At 45.2% G+C, this 18431-nt stretch overlaps 1 protein-coding gene and 1 pseudogene across 1 annotated transcript in view; both read left to right on the top strand.

The window, feature by feature from the left end:
* Window positions 1-1162: 1162 nt before the first annotated feature.
* On the top strand, window positions 1163-6342 carry LOC142833324 (WW domain-containing adapter protein with coiled-coil pseudogene; annotated as a pseudogene).
* Window positions 6343-12097: 5755 nt separating this feature from the next.
* The window catches only part of Rlf (RLF zinc finger), a 70324-nt gene continuing 63990 nt past the window's right edge, over window positions 12098-18431 (top strand). Inside the window, exon 1 of the mRNA XM_075945047.1 lies at window positions 12098-12449. Within this exon, the coding sequence (XP_075801162.1) occupies window positions 12210-12449 (240 nt within the window). The 5' untranslated portion in view covers window positions 12098-12209. The remainder of the gene's footprint in view (window positions 12450-18431) is intronic.

Genomic DNA, 18431 nt, shown 5'->3' with positions numbered 1-18431 from the left:
GTAAGTTTCCAATCTTGGGCCACATAAAACCCTGTCTGAAAAAACAAAAACTAAGAAACAAAACAAATACCCACCCCTACCAAGCTCTGAATAATCCCTTTCATGCTTATGTAGCATAGAGGTAAGCTCTCAATCAGGTCCCCTCCCTAGTTCCATGAGAAAGGTGAAACTCCCATGAACACTCTGCTGATTGGGAATCAGTTTGTTTGATGTCTAGTTTCTTCCTGAACCCCTGCATATTTTATCTGTGGTTCACTACTCTGATGGGGCCAATTTCAGGGATGATTTGGAGTTTTGTCTGTCTCCAGTGTGTTTGAGAAGGTTACAAAGATTCTAAAAGATTCTTAAGCATACCTGGGCCCAGAGTCTGTTGTCTCAGAAACAAGTTCCCCTAGGGGGCAGTGTGGATAAACTCCTTGGCCAACCTAAGCAGGTAATTTCTTGGACAGCTGATTATCAAAACAGACGGGTACCTAGTCTCCAAAGATCAAACAGACAGCAAAAAACACCTTGACAAAATAGAGTATAAAGACTCATGCCTGAGCCGGGCGATGGTGGCGCACGCCTTTAATCCCAGCACTAGGGAGGCAGAGGCAGGCGGATCTCTGTGAGTTCGAGACCATCCTGGTCTACAGAGCTAGTTCCAGGACAGGCTCCAAAAGCCACAGAGAAACCCTGTCTCGAAAAACCAAAAAAAAAAAAAAAGACTCATGCCTGTAATCCCCATCACCTAGAACACTGAAGTAGAAGTACCACAAGTTCTTAGCCATTCTGGGTAACATCAAGGTCCTCAGAAAACAACAAAGCCAGGCAGCATGCTTGCATACTTGGGAGGCACAGACAGGAATATCTGCAATTCAAAGCCACTTGGCTATACAAAGAGCTCCAGGCCAGCCAAGACTACATAGTTAAACTTTGACTATAAATAAATAAATAAATAAATAAATATGAAAGCAAGCAAGCAAGCAAGGATTGGGGAGGAGGAGGACAAAAAGAAGAAGAAAGAAAAGACTGCAGAGCTAACTCAAAGGTTAAGAGCAGCACATTCTGTTCTTCCAGAGGGCCCGAGTTCAGAATTTAGTACTTGTTATGGTAAAAATAAAATACTGCAGAAAGACTGCAGGTCCCTGAGTGGTGGCAATGGGCAGCAGGCCATGAGACCATGACGGGCCACAAAGGCAGCGGGGTCCCAGGTAGGTAGCTGTGTAGCGGGTGAGAGCTGCGTGGTGGGGCAGCTAGTCCCAGGAAGAGCTGCAGCTGCAGTGGGTGAGAGACAGACAGATAGGCATGCCATGAAGAGTGAGGTTGGATATTTATTTAGTGGGTTATGGAAGGGAAGGGGAAAGGGAAGAAGAAGGGGGGCAAGGAAAGAAAGAGAGAGGGGGGAAGTGAGGGAGAAGAGAGGAGCCATGGCAGCAGCTACCTCTTTTGGAGAGAGACTGAAAAGGAAGAGAGCTCAGGCTGGAAGCAGAAGGAAGATCTGCCTGCCTGGGTGGTGGACAAGGATAGGGGGGTAGGTGTGGCTTGTCTCTTAAAGGGACAGGACAGACCATTACATTCCCATCTCTTTTTTATACTAAAAAGGCAAGAGGTTAGGCACAACAGGTTGAAGGAATTGGGGGGGGCAGTTTCTCAAGACTGCTTCCTGCTTATTTGTGGGTGTCATCTTGGTGGGATGGTGGAACCTGAAAAAGCTGGGTGCTGGTCACATCCTGGCATAGTTGGTCTGTTTGTTCCTGTCTGGTATTTGTGATATGGAAATGTCTGGTGTCTCTTACACCTGTTTAAGGTATTGGCAGAACAGAGGACAAAGTTAAGTTTAGGAAAAAAAAAATTAGGACCAAGGAATTGAGAGGGGTGTATCTGACCTGTTTAAGGTGGATCCTTCAGTTTGGCTCCCTGGAACTCACAAGAATTCTTTGGGCCGGGCGATGGTGGCGCACGCCTTTAATCCCAGCACTCGGGAGGCAGAGGCAGGCGGATCTCTGTGAGTTCGAGACTAGCCTGGTCTACAGAGCTAGTTCCAGGACAGGCTCCAAAGCCACAGAGAAACCCTGTCTCGAAAAACCAAAAAAAAAAAAGAATTCTTTGGGTTTGTGAAAATGTAAGTTTTAAACAGTAGCATATTTATATCAGAATGACTGTGACAGATATTTTTGCATAATAAAAATATCTTTAAGACTATGGAACGCGGGGCGGTGGTGGCGCACGCCTTTAATCCCAGCACTCCGGAGGCAGAGGCAGGTGGATCTCTGTGAGTTCGAGACCAGCCTGGTCTACAAGAGATAGTTCCAGGACAGGCTCCAAAGAAACCCTGTCTTGAAAAACCAAAAAAAAAAAAAAAAAAAAAGACTATGGAAGGTAGCATGAGAGAGAAATTTGATTAACTTGTATTTGTCCTCACACCTTTATAACTTGCAGGTACACTCCTTAATAACTTGAAATTTGTTTGGTGAGCTTATCCTTTTAAACTGACAGAACCTCTAAGCTGTCAAACTGCATCAGAGATCTTTGAGAAGCATAAAATTTTACTTGAGTTGTTGATTAGAAAGCCACAGTTGGCACTGGGCACACTTCTGAACAAAAATCTTCTTGCCTTTCTCAACATCACCCATTTTTAATTTGCTCCCAGGTAATCAATACCACCAACGCTGCTGTGACTCAAAGACTGATGTCCTGCTCTCTCATGAAAATTTTAATAATTAAATATTTAAATGTCATATTCGCCAGATCTCTGAGCAGTTGAGGGCTGTTTATTAGGTATAACTACACTATAGAATAGAAGGAAGATTTGCCTACCTTGGGGGAAGGGCGGGCAGGGCTTGTCTCTTAACGGGACAGGACAGACCATTACAGTACTAAAATCTGATGGCTCACAACTGCTTGCAACTCCAGCTCCTGGGGACCTGTCACCCTCTGCAGGCATCCATGACCACCTTCACATACATGACATACACTCACATACATACATAAAAATAAAAAAAAATCTTTGGGGCTAGAGAGATGGCTCAGTGGTTAAGAGCACTAGAAGTTCTTGTAGAAGGCCCTGATTCAGTTGCCAGCACCCATATGGTGGCTAGTCATTGTCTGCGACTCCAATTTTAGGCACTCAACAGCTTCTTTGGGTACCGTGCACACATGTGGTTCATAGACATAAATGCAGACAAAATACTCATTCACATATAATAACAATAAATAAGTCTTTTTAAAAGAGGAGGAGGAGGAGGGCTGGAGAGATGGCTCAGAGGTTAAGAGCATTGCCTGCTCTTCCAAAGGTCCTGAGTTCAATTCCCAGCAACCACATGGTGGCTCACAACCATCTGTATGGGGTCTGGTGCCCTCTTCTGGCCTGCAGGCATACACACAGACAGAATATTGTATACAGAATAAATAAATATCAAAAAAAAAAAGAGGAGGAGAGGGGTGATTGTTGTTCTTGCTACACTTACCCCACCTTCTCTAATGAAACTTCATTACTAATTCTGTTCCCAAAGTGATTTTCCTATAGGGATGCCAATAGCTTTCTTAGGATCAGTAAGTAAATTGGACTCTTGTGACTTGATTAGCAGCTAGATGAAAAAGTTCTTAAACTTGAAAAATCCCAAATTGAAGCCTGACCAGCTCCTTTAATGATCCCCAGCATGGACTGTTTCCTCAATCACTGTCATGCACAAGACAAAGTCATGAACACAGTTTCCATGGTGGCGGTTACGTGTGGATAGCCTATGAGAAGGGGGAACTAAAGTCACCCTCTGAGAAGGGTAGTGATAACATTTACTACGCGTCTGATCCTGTTCTGGGCACTACCAATATGGATTTTTCTCATTTGATGTCATAGCATTCCTCTGCTCTGCATACGTCTTTCTACCTTAAAGTGAGAAAGAAACCCAGTCTCAATGCTGCTTCTTAGAGAGACAATGCTAATTTTCTCTGATGCAGAACAGTGACAAAGAGTTCATAGCTGTTTGGGTTAAGGCTTCACACCAGACTCTAGCATTCATATACCCAAAGAGTCTGGAATGTTTGGGTGGAAAGTTCCATCGAAGCCCTCTCCCCTGAGAGTTGCCTCACTCCAGACTCCACCCCCAAGAAAGCCCTCTGAATGATGACCCCTCCTCAGAGATGCTCACGACCATCCCCACAGGGTATTTAAACTGCAACCCAGAGAACAAACACGTGGCTTTCCAGTCTTCCTTCCCATCTCTATCCCTGGGGGCTGGAAGGTCACCTGGCAGTGTTAGTATCCATTAAACCTGGGCTTTTTCTAATTCAGTTTGATTTAGTCTAATTTGGATTATTGCATCGGTGGAAAGGTTTATCGGGCAGCAAAAGTTTTTCATCAGCCTTGATCTTGCAACACAAACACTCCAAAGCACAGCTCCATCCCAATGAGCATGACCAATTTACAATATGGATTTTGAGTATCCTCCATGAGCCCATGGCTTGGTCCCCAGGTCAGAAATTATAGATGTATTAGAAAGGTATTGGAAGGTGTTGAGATCATAGAGAATGCACCCTAAAGTGGGATTTGGGGACCTAGACCATCTTCTCCCTTTTTATTTCTAGGCTATGTAGTGAGGTTTTATTAAACCTTGAGTTTCCTACCTCGATATGCCAGCAATGGAACCAACCTATTACAGATTGAAATTTCTTAAATAGAAGCCAAATGAGCTTTTCTCTTCGTAAGTTAACTTCAGCATTTGTGACAGTGGCATAAAATTGACTAACAGACATGAGTAGTGAAAAGTTTCGGCACCCCATAAGCCTCTCCGCCGACACAGCAATCCAAATCAGACTAAATCAAACCAAATTTTAAAAAGCCAGGGTTTAATGGATAAAACACTCCCGGATGATTTTCCAGCCGCTCAGAGAAGAGACAGGAAAGAGAGATCAGAGAACCACGTCTGTTTTTGGGGGGAGGGAGGCAGTTTAAATACCCGATCGGCATAGTCTTGAGCATATCTGGGGAAGGGGTCATTATTTGGTGGGCTTTCTGAAATGTGGCAGGGTTTGGAGAGAGATGAGGGAGGAGGATTGAGGTGGAATTTCCACCAGATCATTTCAAGACTCTTTAGGTATATGGATGCCAGGGGCTGGGGTGAAGCTTTCACCAGAACAGGTAGGTTGAATGGTCAGTTCAGAACTGGTGTTGGGCTGGGTGGTGGTGGCGCACACCTTTAATCCCAGTACTTGGGAGGCAGAGGCAGGCGGATCTCTGTGAGTTCGAGGCCGGCCTGGTCTACAAGAGCTAGTTCCAGGACAGGCTTCAAAGCTACAGAGAAACCCTGTCTTTAAAAAAAAAGAATTAAAAACTCTGCTTCAACAGTACCTTTCTCCTGTTCCACAATCACCAACACCTCCTTTACTTCAGGATCCAAATCTTCTTAGACAGTTGCTTCCTGCTTTACAAGCCACGCTACAGCTAATAATTCTAATGTGGATATATCCAAAATAAATGAAGTTCTTACAGCAGCAGTGACACATGCTTCCCTGCAGTCTATCCTCCACAAGTTTCTTACTGCTGGACCATCTGCCTTCAACATCATCTCCCTGATTTCTCAAGCTGCCCACCTCTCTACACAAGCCCGGCCATCTAATCAGGTTCCAAGGTCTCTAACGTCCGATGCTTCATTCCCAAGTTCCTATGTGTCTCCAAGAATAAGCACACCTCAGGCTAACACAGTCCCTATCAAACCTTTGATTAGTACTCCACCTGTTTCATCAGAGCCGAAGGTTAGTACTCCAGTACTTAAGCAAGGACCGGTATCCCAATCGGCCACACAGCAGCCTGTAACTGCTGACAAGCAGCAGGGTCATGAGCCTGTCTCTCCACAAAGTCTTCAGCGCTTAAGCAGCCAGAGAAGTCCATCACCTGGTCCAAATCATACTTCCAGTAGTAATGCATCAAATGCAACAGTTGTGGCCACAGAATGCATCTGCTCGGCCTGCGAATTCATTAACACCTACACTAGCAGCACACTTCAATGACAATCTCATAAAACATGTTCAAGGGTGGCCTGCGGACCATGCAGAGAAACAGGCATCAAGATTGCGTGAAGAAGCCCATAATATGGGAAGTATTCACATGTCAGAAATATGTACTGAATTAAAAAAATTTGAGATCTTTAGTTCGAGCATGTGAAATTCAAGCAACTTTGCGAGAGCAGAGGATACTGTTTTTGAGACAACAAATAAAGGAACTCGAAAAGCTAAAACTTCAGAATTCCTTCATGGTTAGAAGATGTGAATAATTGCACATGATATCCTACAGGAACTGTAAATCTCTTGCCCAGTCATAACATTTTGAGCTGCATTAAGTGGACCGTTAAGCTGGGCAAATGAAATAACAGGGAACGGGGATCTGTGAGAGTCAATTCAGGAGAAGGATACAAGATTGATTTGTAAAACCCTTGAAGTGTAGATTTCTTGTTCTTCATCTGTTGTAAATATGTTTTGTAGAGTGAAGCCATGGGAAGCCATGTGTAACAGAGCTTAGACATCCAAAACTAACCAATGCTGAAGTGGCTAAATACCTAGCATTTACATGAAAACCTGTCTGCAAAATTAGCTTATTTTTAAAAAAGAAAAAAATTTGGGGGGTTAATTTATCATTTAGAAATCTTGCATTTTCAAAAATCCAGTGCAAGCGCCAGGCGATCTGTGTCTAAGGATACAATTTTGAGCAGTGTACAAATATCATGAGACAACCGTTCCGCACTTAGACCTGACCAGGAGCAGTGCTACTCCACTTGTTTTGCAAATAAATGTTTTCATTTCCTGTATGTTCCATTCCCTCTAAAGTTCTTGGCCTGATTTTATCCATTTTTTAAGGTGCTCTTCTCTTTTCTTAGGGCACTGTTGCTGTGGCACTTTTCTAGAGCCTTCTCATTCCTGGAAGTTGCAATGGTTGAGCATAGCCCACGTTTGGATAAATGATTGAAATCCATTTGCACCCTATAAGAATGGACTTAAAGTACTGCTCGGCAAGTGTGCTGAAAGTGCATAGACGGCTCAAATATAAGGAAGTGGCCCAATGAATGTGGTTGTGGGAGGGGAAAAGGAAACAAAGCTAGTCAGATGTGAATTGTATCTGTTGTAATAAACATGTTGAAAAAAAGAAAAGAACTGGTGTTGGTTCCATCTGCCAGGCCATCCAAGGGATGGGTGAATCCAATGACTGTTTTTCAGATTAATGTAGAACAGCGGCACTATCTATCTCACTGAACGCCCCCGACACACACACACACACACACACACACACACACACACACACACACGCCTGCACGTCTTTTTAAACAAAGACAGGGTCTTACCATAGAGTCTTGGCTGGCCTGGAACTTGATATATAGACCATTCTGATCTCAAACCCACAGAGATCGACTTGTCTCTGCCCTCAGAGTGTTCTGATTAAAGATGATCACACCTGGGTTATGTTCTTATCTTCTAAGTGTTAATACAAGTGTACTGAGAAATACCCAGCTTCAGTCAAGGGGAACATGTGTGGGATGTTTCTCCTCTCTTCTTGTCTTCTCTCTTAAGAATTCAATTGAGACACATAATTTAAGAGAAGTTTATTTAGCGAAGCAAAACAAAATACACTCCAGGCAAATGTGGAGCAGGCTGCCAAAAGGGAGAGTGAACAGCAGCCCATTGGGTTCTGCACTGTGGATTTTTAAGATGGTTCTTATAGTCCCCTCCTGTGAGGTCACTGTTAGTTCCTTTCTTTGAGTACTGCCTTCACGTCAGCCTACTCTGATATGCTCCAAACGTCAAGGTGTCCTTCTGCTCCTTTACATTTTCTCCTTATCAAGACGTCCTTCGGTGTCCTGTATGGTCACTGGGAAAGTGTCACAGTGCCTGTATTTCTGCAGGATGGGAAGAACATATTTGCAGCATCAAAGCTGTCAAGCTACAAAGGGTTATTTCATCCCACCCAGCTACCAGGATATAGTTGTTTCCTGGGTTAGTATAGGTCTAAGTCTCTGCTTACCCAATCAGCTGGTCTCTAACTGTAGAAGAGGTGGACAGCTTCCACGCTTCTGCTTGTGTTTACTTAGCTATCTATTCTAACAGAACTAGGATGCTGGAAGAATTCCTTCCGTAGGGAGTCATGAAACAGCAGCTACCCTCTTCATAAGAGCCCATTGACAAACCAAAGCACAATTCTGTCAAAGTCCACCCTGGAAAACCAATGATTTATTTTTTTAATTTTATTATTATTGTTGTTTTGGTTTTTTTAAAATATTTATTTATTATGTATACAATATTCTATCTGTGTGTCTGCCTGCAGGCCAGAAGAGGGTGCCAGATCTCATTACAGATGGTTGTGAGCCACCATGTGGTTGCTGGGAATTGAACTCAGGACCTTTGGAAGAGCAGCCAGTGCTCTTAACCTCTGAGCCATCTCTCCAGCCCTGTTGTTTTGGTTTTTGAGACAGGATTTCTCTTTGGAGCCTGTCCTGGAACTAGCTCTTGTAGACCAGGCTGGCCTCGAACTCACAGAGACCCACCTGCCTCTGTCTCCAGAGTGCTGGGATCACAGGTGCATGCCACCGCCCAGCTGAGAACCAATGGTTTTAAGGGGCTTATTAACAAAGCATGAATAAGAGTTTACTTGTAAGAGCATGGGTGACCCCAAAGCTACCACACTGGATAGTCTTTTCACCCAGCATAGATGTGGCTTCCCATAGCTGCATAGAGGTTCTCTTCAGTGAACCTCCTCCCCCCTCTCCCAGCCTATATCCTCTAACACCCGAGGCCAAGTGCATCTAGGGAAGAACTGCATACAAATGGCTGGAAGGAGCAGCTAGACTCACAGGTGGAGGTCTAATGACCCTCCCCACTTTCCCTTTCTATGAAAAGGTGTCAGCAATCAACAAGCTGTTTTCTGAAGGACTCTTAAAAGCAGGAACAGCTTATCTGATGCAGACGTGGCCGTTTTGCTCAGAGGACTGCCTTTTATAACACAGGCTATTGTAGGGAGCAGAGGATGCTCTGAGTAAGCAGAGTCCTGAGCAGATGTATCTTTAGATATGGACAAAGCCTGTCAGGGACTCCAAGACTAATTAGTCTATAGAAAATTGGCAAAGCTGAGCTGGGCAGTGATGGCGCACACCTTTAATCCCAGCACATGGGAGGCAGGGGCAAGCAGATCTCTGTGAGTTAGGCCAACCTGGGCTACAAATGAGTTCCAGGACAGCCAGGGTTACATAGTGAAACCATGTCTTGGGAAAAAAATAAAAAGTCCAAAAAAGAAAGGAAGGAAGGAGGAAGGGAGGGAGAAAGGGAAAGAAAGGAAGGAAGGAAAGGAAAAAAGAGAAAGAGAAAGGAAGGAAGGAAGGAAGGAAGGAAGAAAGAAAGAAAGAAAGAAAGAAAGAAAGAAAGAAAGAAAGAAAGAAAAAAAAGAGAGAGAAAGAAAGAAAACCAGTTGGCAAAGCTGCTACCCATTAAGGCCAGGCTAGAGAGAAATATCTAAGTTTTTCTTGGGAGTCGAAGTATTTAAGAACAATCGATCAATCTCTGTGAAGACCAGCAACTGCAGTTTCCTCCTCCCGGATGTTTACAAGAAAAGACTGGTCTACAGAGAGACCTCCTACAGAGACTAGCTAACTCCTCCTTCAGAGCTGCAACAATAAACTCGATCAGATTCCAGCCTTAGAGAGACCACCCACCACACACACCTGATCCCAGTGTAGGTGTCTGTGTAGCTGTCATTTTCCTCATTTCCTGGCTCACCCTACCTAGGGTTTCAGGACCCACATTTCTCGGAATGTGGCAGGATATGATTATAGAAAGGTGTATGCGAATTAACTGTATTGTAGTAACATCTAGGGAACAAAAGAATACAAAACTCAGGATGTGTTTTATAGGGCAGAGCCAGAAACATATTACACTGTCAATGAGTGTTTGTTGAACAAATGAAGTGCCGTTCAACATTGCCCCAACTCTGTATCTATCTAGTATGTAGTTTCTCCTATCCTATTCTGAAACAACTTGAACAAGGTTTTTTTTTTTTCTTTCTCAGGAGCCCAATTTGGTCTTGATGATTGTCCTACTTTTATTGCTATGATCAAAACAATGACCAAAAGCAACTTGGAATAAAAAGGGTTTATCTGGCTTACAGGTCCCGGTCCCGGTTAGTTGATCACTGAGGATCTTCAGGGCAATAACTCAAACAGGAGTGGAGGGCAGAACTATGGAGGAAGGTTTCTGATTTGCTTTCATGCTCATATTTAGCTACCATCAGCCCAACGGTGGCATCACCGGCAATGGGCTGGGCCATCCCACATCAATCAACATACAAAATGTCACACAGACATGCCTACAGGGCAGTGTGATGAAGGCATTTCCTGTTCCCTTCTCCCTGATGACTCTATTTTTGTATTAAGCTCACAAGCAACTAATTGGCACAGTGACTTATATTTCATGGGTGGGGGAGCATTTAGGCCATGACTCTCAAATCTCCCATTACTGAAGTATACCTCTACCTTCATCTGGACCCAGTTTACAGACTCCCTCCAGTTCAAATAAAAGTGTACCCCTTCATCTGTATACTAGACCAACCTGCTTGTTGTGTTCTGGATACTGTCTCCTCTGGCCTCCTCAAGGGCGTTTGTCCTGCCAGTCCTTTTGTCCGTATCATTTCCATGCTTACACAAATACTCTGTCTCGTTTTTACAGCTTCATTCCACACACGGGGTTCCAGCCACATTGGCTTTGCCATTCTCCATTTTCCTCTTTGTTCTTCCTTGAATTTCTTTCTTATCCCTCCCCTCATGACCTGGAACACATGCTCCTCCTGGCTTAGTTGCTGTGATTCACACTCAAGCACTGTGATTGCAGGGGCTTTGTCATTCTTAACAACAACAACAACAACAAAACTTCATGACTTTCATATTTACTGTTTTCTTGCCTGGGGAACTCTTGACTTTTTTGTTTGTTTTCCTTTAAATTTCTTTTTAAAAAAAATCAACTTAGGGGCTGATGAGCTAGATGGCTTAGAAGTGAAAGCACCTGCTGCGGAGGCTGAAGACCTGACGTGGACCTGACGTGGATCTTCACAACCCACGTGGTGAGAGGGCACCACCACACCCAGCTTGGTTTCTTTGTTTTTGTTTTTTGGTGAGGACCCTGTTGTGCAGCAAAGAAGCTCTGGCAGGCTAGGGACTTCAGAACTGCCACAGAAATGTGGATATTACAGCTTCTTCTGCTTCTCCTCCTCTTCTTTTTTGGTGGGACAAAGACATTTTTGCTGTGAAGTCGGTGACCTGAGTTCAGCATCTTCTAGCCCCACTCTCATGGGTGCTAATATTGGGGTGTGCTGTGTTTTGCATATTTTTTTCCCCGAGACAAGTTTCTCTGTGTAGTCCTGGCTGTCCTAGAGCTAGCTTTGGAGACCAGGCTGGCCTCGAACTCACAGAGATCTGTCAGCTTTACCTCCCGAGGGCTGGGATTAAAAGCCACCATTGCCCGGCTCGCCTGGTCATTCTTTAAGTCTTTAATCCATAAACTTCGGATATTGATAGTTTATTCATTTACATATTTTCAGGGCGGTGGTGGTGGACACCCTTTAATCCCAGAACTCAGGAGGCAGAGACAAGTGGACCTTTGAGTCTGAGACCAGCCTGGTCTATAAAATGAGTTCCAAAGAAGCCAGGGAGAAACCCTGTCTTGACCTCCTCAGCCACCGCCCTCCCTCCAAAGTCTTTTTTTTTTTTTTATTAGAACCATCTCAGCGCCATATATTTTGGCTGATCCTTTCTCCAGCAACTAGTAATGTCATTCCCATAATAAAACAAGTTCCTTTGGGCTTGTTTTCAGTTCGGGCCTAACAATCTTTGTTTATTTCCTCCAACCGGGGGTGCTTTTATCCAGGCTTCATTCATTCTGGGATACCGTTGCCTCGCTCTTCGGCTCGCAGCTCGGCTGACACATTCTCTCTCCTATCTCGATTGTCTCTAGGCCCTTGGCGCTCCTCGACTCTGAAAGGCCTGTCGAACCCAGGGCCGCTAAAACCTCGCCGTTGCTAGGCTGTAGCTAGGGCGGCTGCGGTGGAGACTTGTGAGAGGAGCAACAGTCGGCGTCCTAGTGACGGAATAAAGTTGGCGCCAGCGTCGCCAGCAAGTGCGTCACCATCCACGGGCTACCGGGGGCGGGGCCAGGCGGAGTCACGTGGTTTGGTTGCCTACGCGCTGCTGGGCCGTGGGAAGATGGCGGACGGAAAGGGAGACGCCACCGCCGCCGGGGCCGGGGCCGGGGCCGGGGCTGAGGCTCCGGCGGTAGCGGGAGCCGGAGCCGAGACTGAGTCCATGGCTCGGGGTCATCGGCCTACCTCTCCCGCGCCGGGAGCCCCTGGCCTGCGACCGTGTCTCTGGCAGCTGGAGACCGAGCTTAGGGAGCAGGAGGTGTCCGAGGTCTCATCTTTGAACTACTGCCGGAGCTTCTGCCAGGTGAGGGGCCGACTAGCTGGCCGAGGGTGGAGGGGCGGGGAGGCCTGGGGAAGAGGCCCCTGGTCCGCCTGAGAAGCCGGGGGCTGGAGGAGAAAATGCCACCCCCGTGTTTCGCCGCGCCCCCGGGCCGGGCAGGCCCAGCTCTGCCACAACCCTGACTTCAGTCACTGCCGGGGCGGGTTGCGCTGGGCGGTACTGAGAGCCCAGAAGAGCTCCCTGGAAGGGCTGTGCCCTGTCGCTCTTGCCTGGGTCCTGGCCGGGTGGTTGGAGCGCCACTGCCCCCCTGAGGGATCGATTGCCAGTTCCTGCAGGCAGACGCTTCTTCTTTTTTTTACTGAGTAGTGTGCTGATCTCCAAACTGGAAAGCCCTGGGTTTTCTGAATAATCAGGAGAGGTGGACAGGAGCTAGAGACTTGGCTTTGGAGTCAGCATCTTTTGACTTCGCAGAGATAGGCGGTTGGTTTTTGGATGGCTTCTAGAAATTCCGGATTAGGATTACTGAGCCGTTTGGTTGGTTGTGGTTTTGGGTTTTTTGTTGTTGTTGGTTTTTTTTGTTTGTTTTTCATTTGGGACGGGCATGAAGAGATCTGTCTATGCCATTCTGTGACCTGTTCTGTATCCGTTTGCGGATTGTACTGCTGGGAACGGGGCTGGTGAGTCCTGTAGTGGGAATCGGACTGGGAGTAGAAGAGTTCGGGTGAGAAGGGTATAGAGTGGCCTATTCATCTGGTGTCAGGTGATTGATCGCTCTGTGCGGGTCCCGATCTATGGGGCTGCATGCTGACGGGTGTGTTTTTAAGTTTGCTCTCCATGATCATATTGCAGTGTTTCGCCATGTTTTCGAGCGCCTCACAAGTGTAAATGACCGCCCTTATTGTTTCTGCTTTTGGTACTTGCACTATCGGGTTTCAGTCATCCCTCTGCTCCTCATTTGGCATACCTTAGAGAATACAAAGTAATCCAAGTATGTCGGTACGTGGGCTCTTAATGAGCAGTTGAGTGCTGAAAAATTGTGGTGTTACAAAGTTGTAGTTGGGGCAGGGAACAATTTGCTCTGCTAGTCCTGGACAGATTTAAAGTTATCTAGATTGAGTGCTATTCTGGTGGTGTCCACTCTGACCCAGAACCTCGTCTGTTTGGATTTTGGTCTCTGCTAATCTTTTCTGTACATTGGATCATTCCAGTTCCTGTGTGTGTGATGTTCAGCATTTCCATTGTTGTGTGTTTTACTAGTAATGATCATTCTTTTGGGGACGGTCATTTATTCCGCAGACTTTTGCCAACCCTTAGAATGGTGTCAGACGTTTAACCTAGTATTGAGGAACAGTGAATAAGACTTCCCTTGAGGAGACATCAGTATTTGCAAAGCAGGGTGGGGATACCTGTAACTCCAGCACGGTGGCAGGAAGATCTTTGCAAGTTCAAGGAGACCGTAGGCTTCCAGGCTAGGCTTCTCAGGTACACATTTCAAAAATAAATGGCAGTATTTCCAGTGCAGTTTTGGTAGCAGGGAGGAAAAGTGCCATCCAGAGAGTGTGAAGGGGACATCCTAGTGAGAATGACAGGGAAAAGGTGAATGTAATGGGTGAAGCCACTGGAATAGGATAGACCCTTTGACTTCTAGGCCTGAGCACGGGTGACAGAGGGCTGGCTGAGAAGGCACATGATGCTATGGGACAGGAGGGCTTTAATTGCAGGGAGAGTGGGGGAAGGAAAACAACTGAGGATTTGGAGGACAGCTTTTGAGCTTGAGTTACCTGCCAGCAAGGCTAACAAGTGAATGTAGCCAGTTAGGTTGGATCTTGTCAGAATACATTTTACACAAGTATTCTGGAAAACTGTGACCATGAATTAGGTTGGCTGAAGAGCTTTCTTGGTTTCACTTTTTTTCCCCTTTCTCCCCTCTGTGTACCCTTGGCTGTCCTGGAACTTGCTCAGTAGATCAGGCTGGCCTTGAACTTTACCTGCCTCTGCCTCCAGATCACAGAGATTAAAGGCAGGCATCACCACTGCCTGGTTTTGGTTCTGCATTTGAAAGGCAGAAAAAGAAACACTTCATTGTACTACTGAGTGCTGAAGGTGAGAAGCTGGGTGCACATAATATATAGATTGGTGATCATTAGTGCATTTTTGTAACGGGCTGACCTGTGCTCTTCCAGTGTTTACTACTACAAATTGTTTTATCGGGTATCTAGCGATATCATCCTAGACTGGGTGTGGTGGTACATATCTTTAGTCCCAGAGGCAGAAGGGGCAAGTGGGCCTCTGGGTTTAAGGATGCTTGGTCTACATGGGCCATTCAGGCGTACAGACTGAAACCCTGTCTCAAAAAGAAAGAAATGGTTAGCCAGGCAATAGTTGCACACTTTTAATTCCAGCACTAGGGAGGCAGAGGCAAGTATCTTGAGTTTGAGGCCCATCTGGCCTACAGAGCGAGTTCCAGCATAGCCAGGGCTACACAAAGAAAACTTGTCTTGAAAAAAGAAAAAATGTTCTAAAGACTTAAATTGTACTAACAGGTGTAACATGCTGTTAACCAATAAGAAATAAACCAGGCAGTGATAGCACACGGGGGCAGAGGCTGGTGGATCTCTGTGAGTTCAAGCCCAGCCTGGTCTACAAGAGCTAGTTCCAGGACAGGTCCAAAGCTACAGAGAAACCCTGTCTCGAAAAACTTAATTTTTATTTTTTTTAAAAAAAGATTAATGCTACACTTTTTGTTACTGTTGAAAAAAAATTGATGATGTCTTTAGATTTTTTCCCCCTATATTTAGGAAACCAAAATTCTCACAATCTAAGACAGCAAGGTGATTGAGTGGATGGAAGCTGCTGAGACTGATGACCTGAGATTGACCCAGCGACCCACATGGTAGAATAAGAGGTCCTAATCCCTCGGGTTTTCCTCTGACCTCCACATGCACAGACTAGCATGCCCTTCAATGAATGGATGAAGGAATGAATAAAAATTTTAAAAACATTTTGAAAAGCCGGGCGGTGGTGGCGCACGCCTTTAATCCCAGCACTCGGGAGGCAGAGGCAGGCGGATCTCTGTGAGTTCGAGACCAGCCTGGTCTACAGAGCTAGTTCCAGGACAGGCTCCAAAGCCACAGAGAAACCCTGTCTCGAAAAACCAAAAAAAAAAAAAAAAACCAAAAAAAAAAACAAAAACATTTTGAAAGTCTTAGAACTGGTGACTCTATTTGTAACACAAGCTTTGAAGGCTTTTAATTAAACTTCATTTAGCATACATGAAATTAGGAGGCAGATGAGTGATTCTACTGTAAGAATACCAAAGTAATTTTTTTTTTTTTTGGTTTTTCGAGACAGGGTTTCTCTGTGGTTTTGGAGCCTGTCCTGGAACTAGCTCTTGTAGACCAGGCTGGTCTCGAACTCACAGAGATCCGCCTGCCTCTGCCTCCCGAGTGCTGGGATTAAAGGCGTGCGCCACCATCGCCCGGCTTACCAAAGTAATTTTGTGAGTAAACATGTTTCAAACTTTTAGATTCTAAGTTTATAGTAACATTGCACATATTTTTTGTTTGTTCACTTGTTTTTTTGAGACAGGGTCTGACTGTGTAGCCTTGGATACTAGACCAGGCTGTCCTGCAACTCAGAGAGAGATGCCTGCCTCTACCTCACAAATGCTGGAAATAAAGGCTATATACTCCCGGCTCAACTTCATTGGTTTCTAATGGTTAAAATAAGTACTGCAGGTGTCTTTGTGGATTTGTTACCGAGTAGAAGGGTTCTGAGTCAAATAGGCCATACAATAATTATCTCTCTATGGGCAGGGTATGCATTCCAAGACTGTTGATGTCTGAAATTGCAGGCACTATAAAACTCTTTGCATACTGTTGTCGTTGTCCCTGCCCTCAGCTTCTCCCCCCCCCCAAATATTTACCCATGGAGCAGGTGAGATGGTTGAGTGAGGAAAATCGGAATCGGTTCCTGCAAAGCCTAATAACCTGCATTCAGTCCCAAGAACCCACAGTAAGAAAGAACAACTAACTCTCCAAAGCAGTTCTCAGACCTCCAACACATTCACCAACACAAATAAATAGGTAGGCTTACTCTAGAAATTAGGCATAGTAGTAACCCCTTATCCTAGAACAGTTACAACAGTAGACTGTAGTGAAGGTTGTCTAAATGGTGTCTCTTTCTCAAGGTGTCATAGCATGTATCCTTCCTGTGATGATGTGAGGTGATGAAGTCCCTAAGAGAGGAAATGAAAGATGGGCTTCTTATGACTTACTCATTAGTTTTAAGGAGTTTGAGCACAACCTCCATAATAACTGAGCTGGCTACCCAGTAACTAACATTGTAGCATGGGTATTTGAACAGAGGGAGGTTTATGTTCCTAGTGGGATAGAGATGGGTGTCTCAAGATTTCATTGTGCTACTTAAATCAGTGTGCCATGCCATTTAAAAGTTAATACTTTATTATCATTTGGGGACTCTTCCATTTGATATTTTTGACTAGCCAAAAAAGTAGAGGGGGCTGCCATTCTGTCTTCATTTAAATTAGCTCTGTGGACTTTGTTGTTGCTGTTTGTTTTTTCCTGAAACAGCATTTGTAGCCCTGACTGTCATGGAACTCACCTTGTAGACCTGACTGGCCTCCAGCTCAGAGATCCACCTGCCTCTGCCTCCCGAGTGCTGTGATTAAAGGCGCGTGCCACTACTGCCCAGCCCGGGTGGGTGTTTGAAATAGAATCTGCTGGTTTGGGTGGCTCAGGCCTTAGTTCCAGCCCTTGGGAGTTAGAGGAAAGGGAATAGAATTTGAAGTCAGCCTGGGCTATAATAAGACCTCAAAAACAAAACAAAACAAAAACCCAAACCGAACTGAAATTGGCCTGAGATGTAAATCAGTTGGTAGAGCGCTTGCCTGCTCTGCAAGAAGCCCAGGGCATGGTGATGCATACCTGCACTAATTAAATTAATACTCAGGAAGTGGAAGTGAGGCAGGAGGAGTGTGTACCAGTCTGTCCTTCAATTTGTGATCCTTCTGTCCCTTTATAAATGCTAGGATCGCAGGTGTGGGTTAACTAGTACAGGAAGTTATTTTTTACTTAGTAGCCTCAATGCTTGACAAGTGTTTGCCACTGAGCCCTTCCTGTTGTGTTTGTTTGACATTTAGTTTCAACTGTTATTTTTCTTGACATCATTGTTTTAGTTGGATTTCTCCTATTTGTAGCATTATTTTCACAAATTTCTTGCTTTCTGATTGGCCTTATCTCTGGTTTGCGTTTTAAAAAAATTTCTGTAAAGAGTGTCTTATTCTGTTACTCCCCACACACCACAAACATACACACCCTTTAAGACCGGGTCTAACTATTCTTAGCTGGCCAGGAGCACTTTGTAAACCAGGCTAGCCACACTTGCCTTTGCCTCCTGAACGTGCTGCATGGCTGTCCCACAGTCCTATTGCTTCACCCTCTTGAGTCCTGGGGTTAACTGGCATGAGCCACTGCACCCAGCTTTCTTTGTGTTTAATAAGTAGTACAATTCTGACATATAAATGATATATTTAAAAAGATTTGTCCTACTGTGTGTGTGTGTGTGTGTGTGTGTGTGTGTGCGCTCTTATGTTCATGTTTTAATGCTTGCAAAGTGCCCAAGGCGGCCAGGAGCGAGTGTCAGTCCGATCCTCTGAAGCTAAAGAAGCTAGAGTTAGAGCCAGTAGGTGTAGCTGCTGGGAACGGCTCCTGGTTCTCTGGAAGAGCAGCAAGCTGTTTTAACTGCTGAGCTGTCTTCTGTACCCACCGCCCACTTCAGATAATTAGTGGAATGAGCTAGAGTGTAGGAACTTTGTGGTACTTCCAGGAGACAAGAATTTTAAAAGGAGCACCTGTCTGGAGTAAAGAACCAGTAGGAGACTGAGCACTTTCTGGAGAACATTGTCAGCTCTAGCCTGTATTTATATAATGTACACATTTCCCTGTGTACATTGCGGGGTTAGGGAGGATGGACAGATAATATGAA

Source organism: Microtus pennsylvanicus, chromosome 13, assembly GCF_037038515.1.
Source record: "Microtus pennsylvanicus isolate mMicPen1 chromosome 13, mMicPen1.hap1, whole genome shotgun sequence".
Taxonomy (NCBI): Eukaryota; Metazoa; Chordata; class Mammalia; order Rodentia; family Cricetidae; genus Microtus; species Microtus pennsylvanicus.
This window is presented reverse-complemented; position numbering and strand designations above follow the sequence as displayed.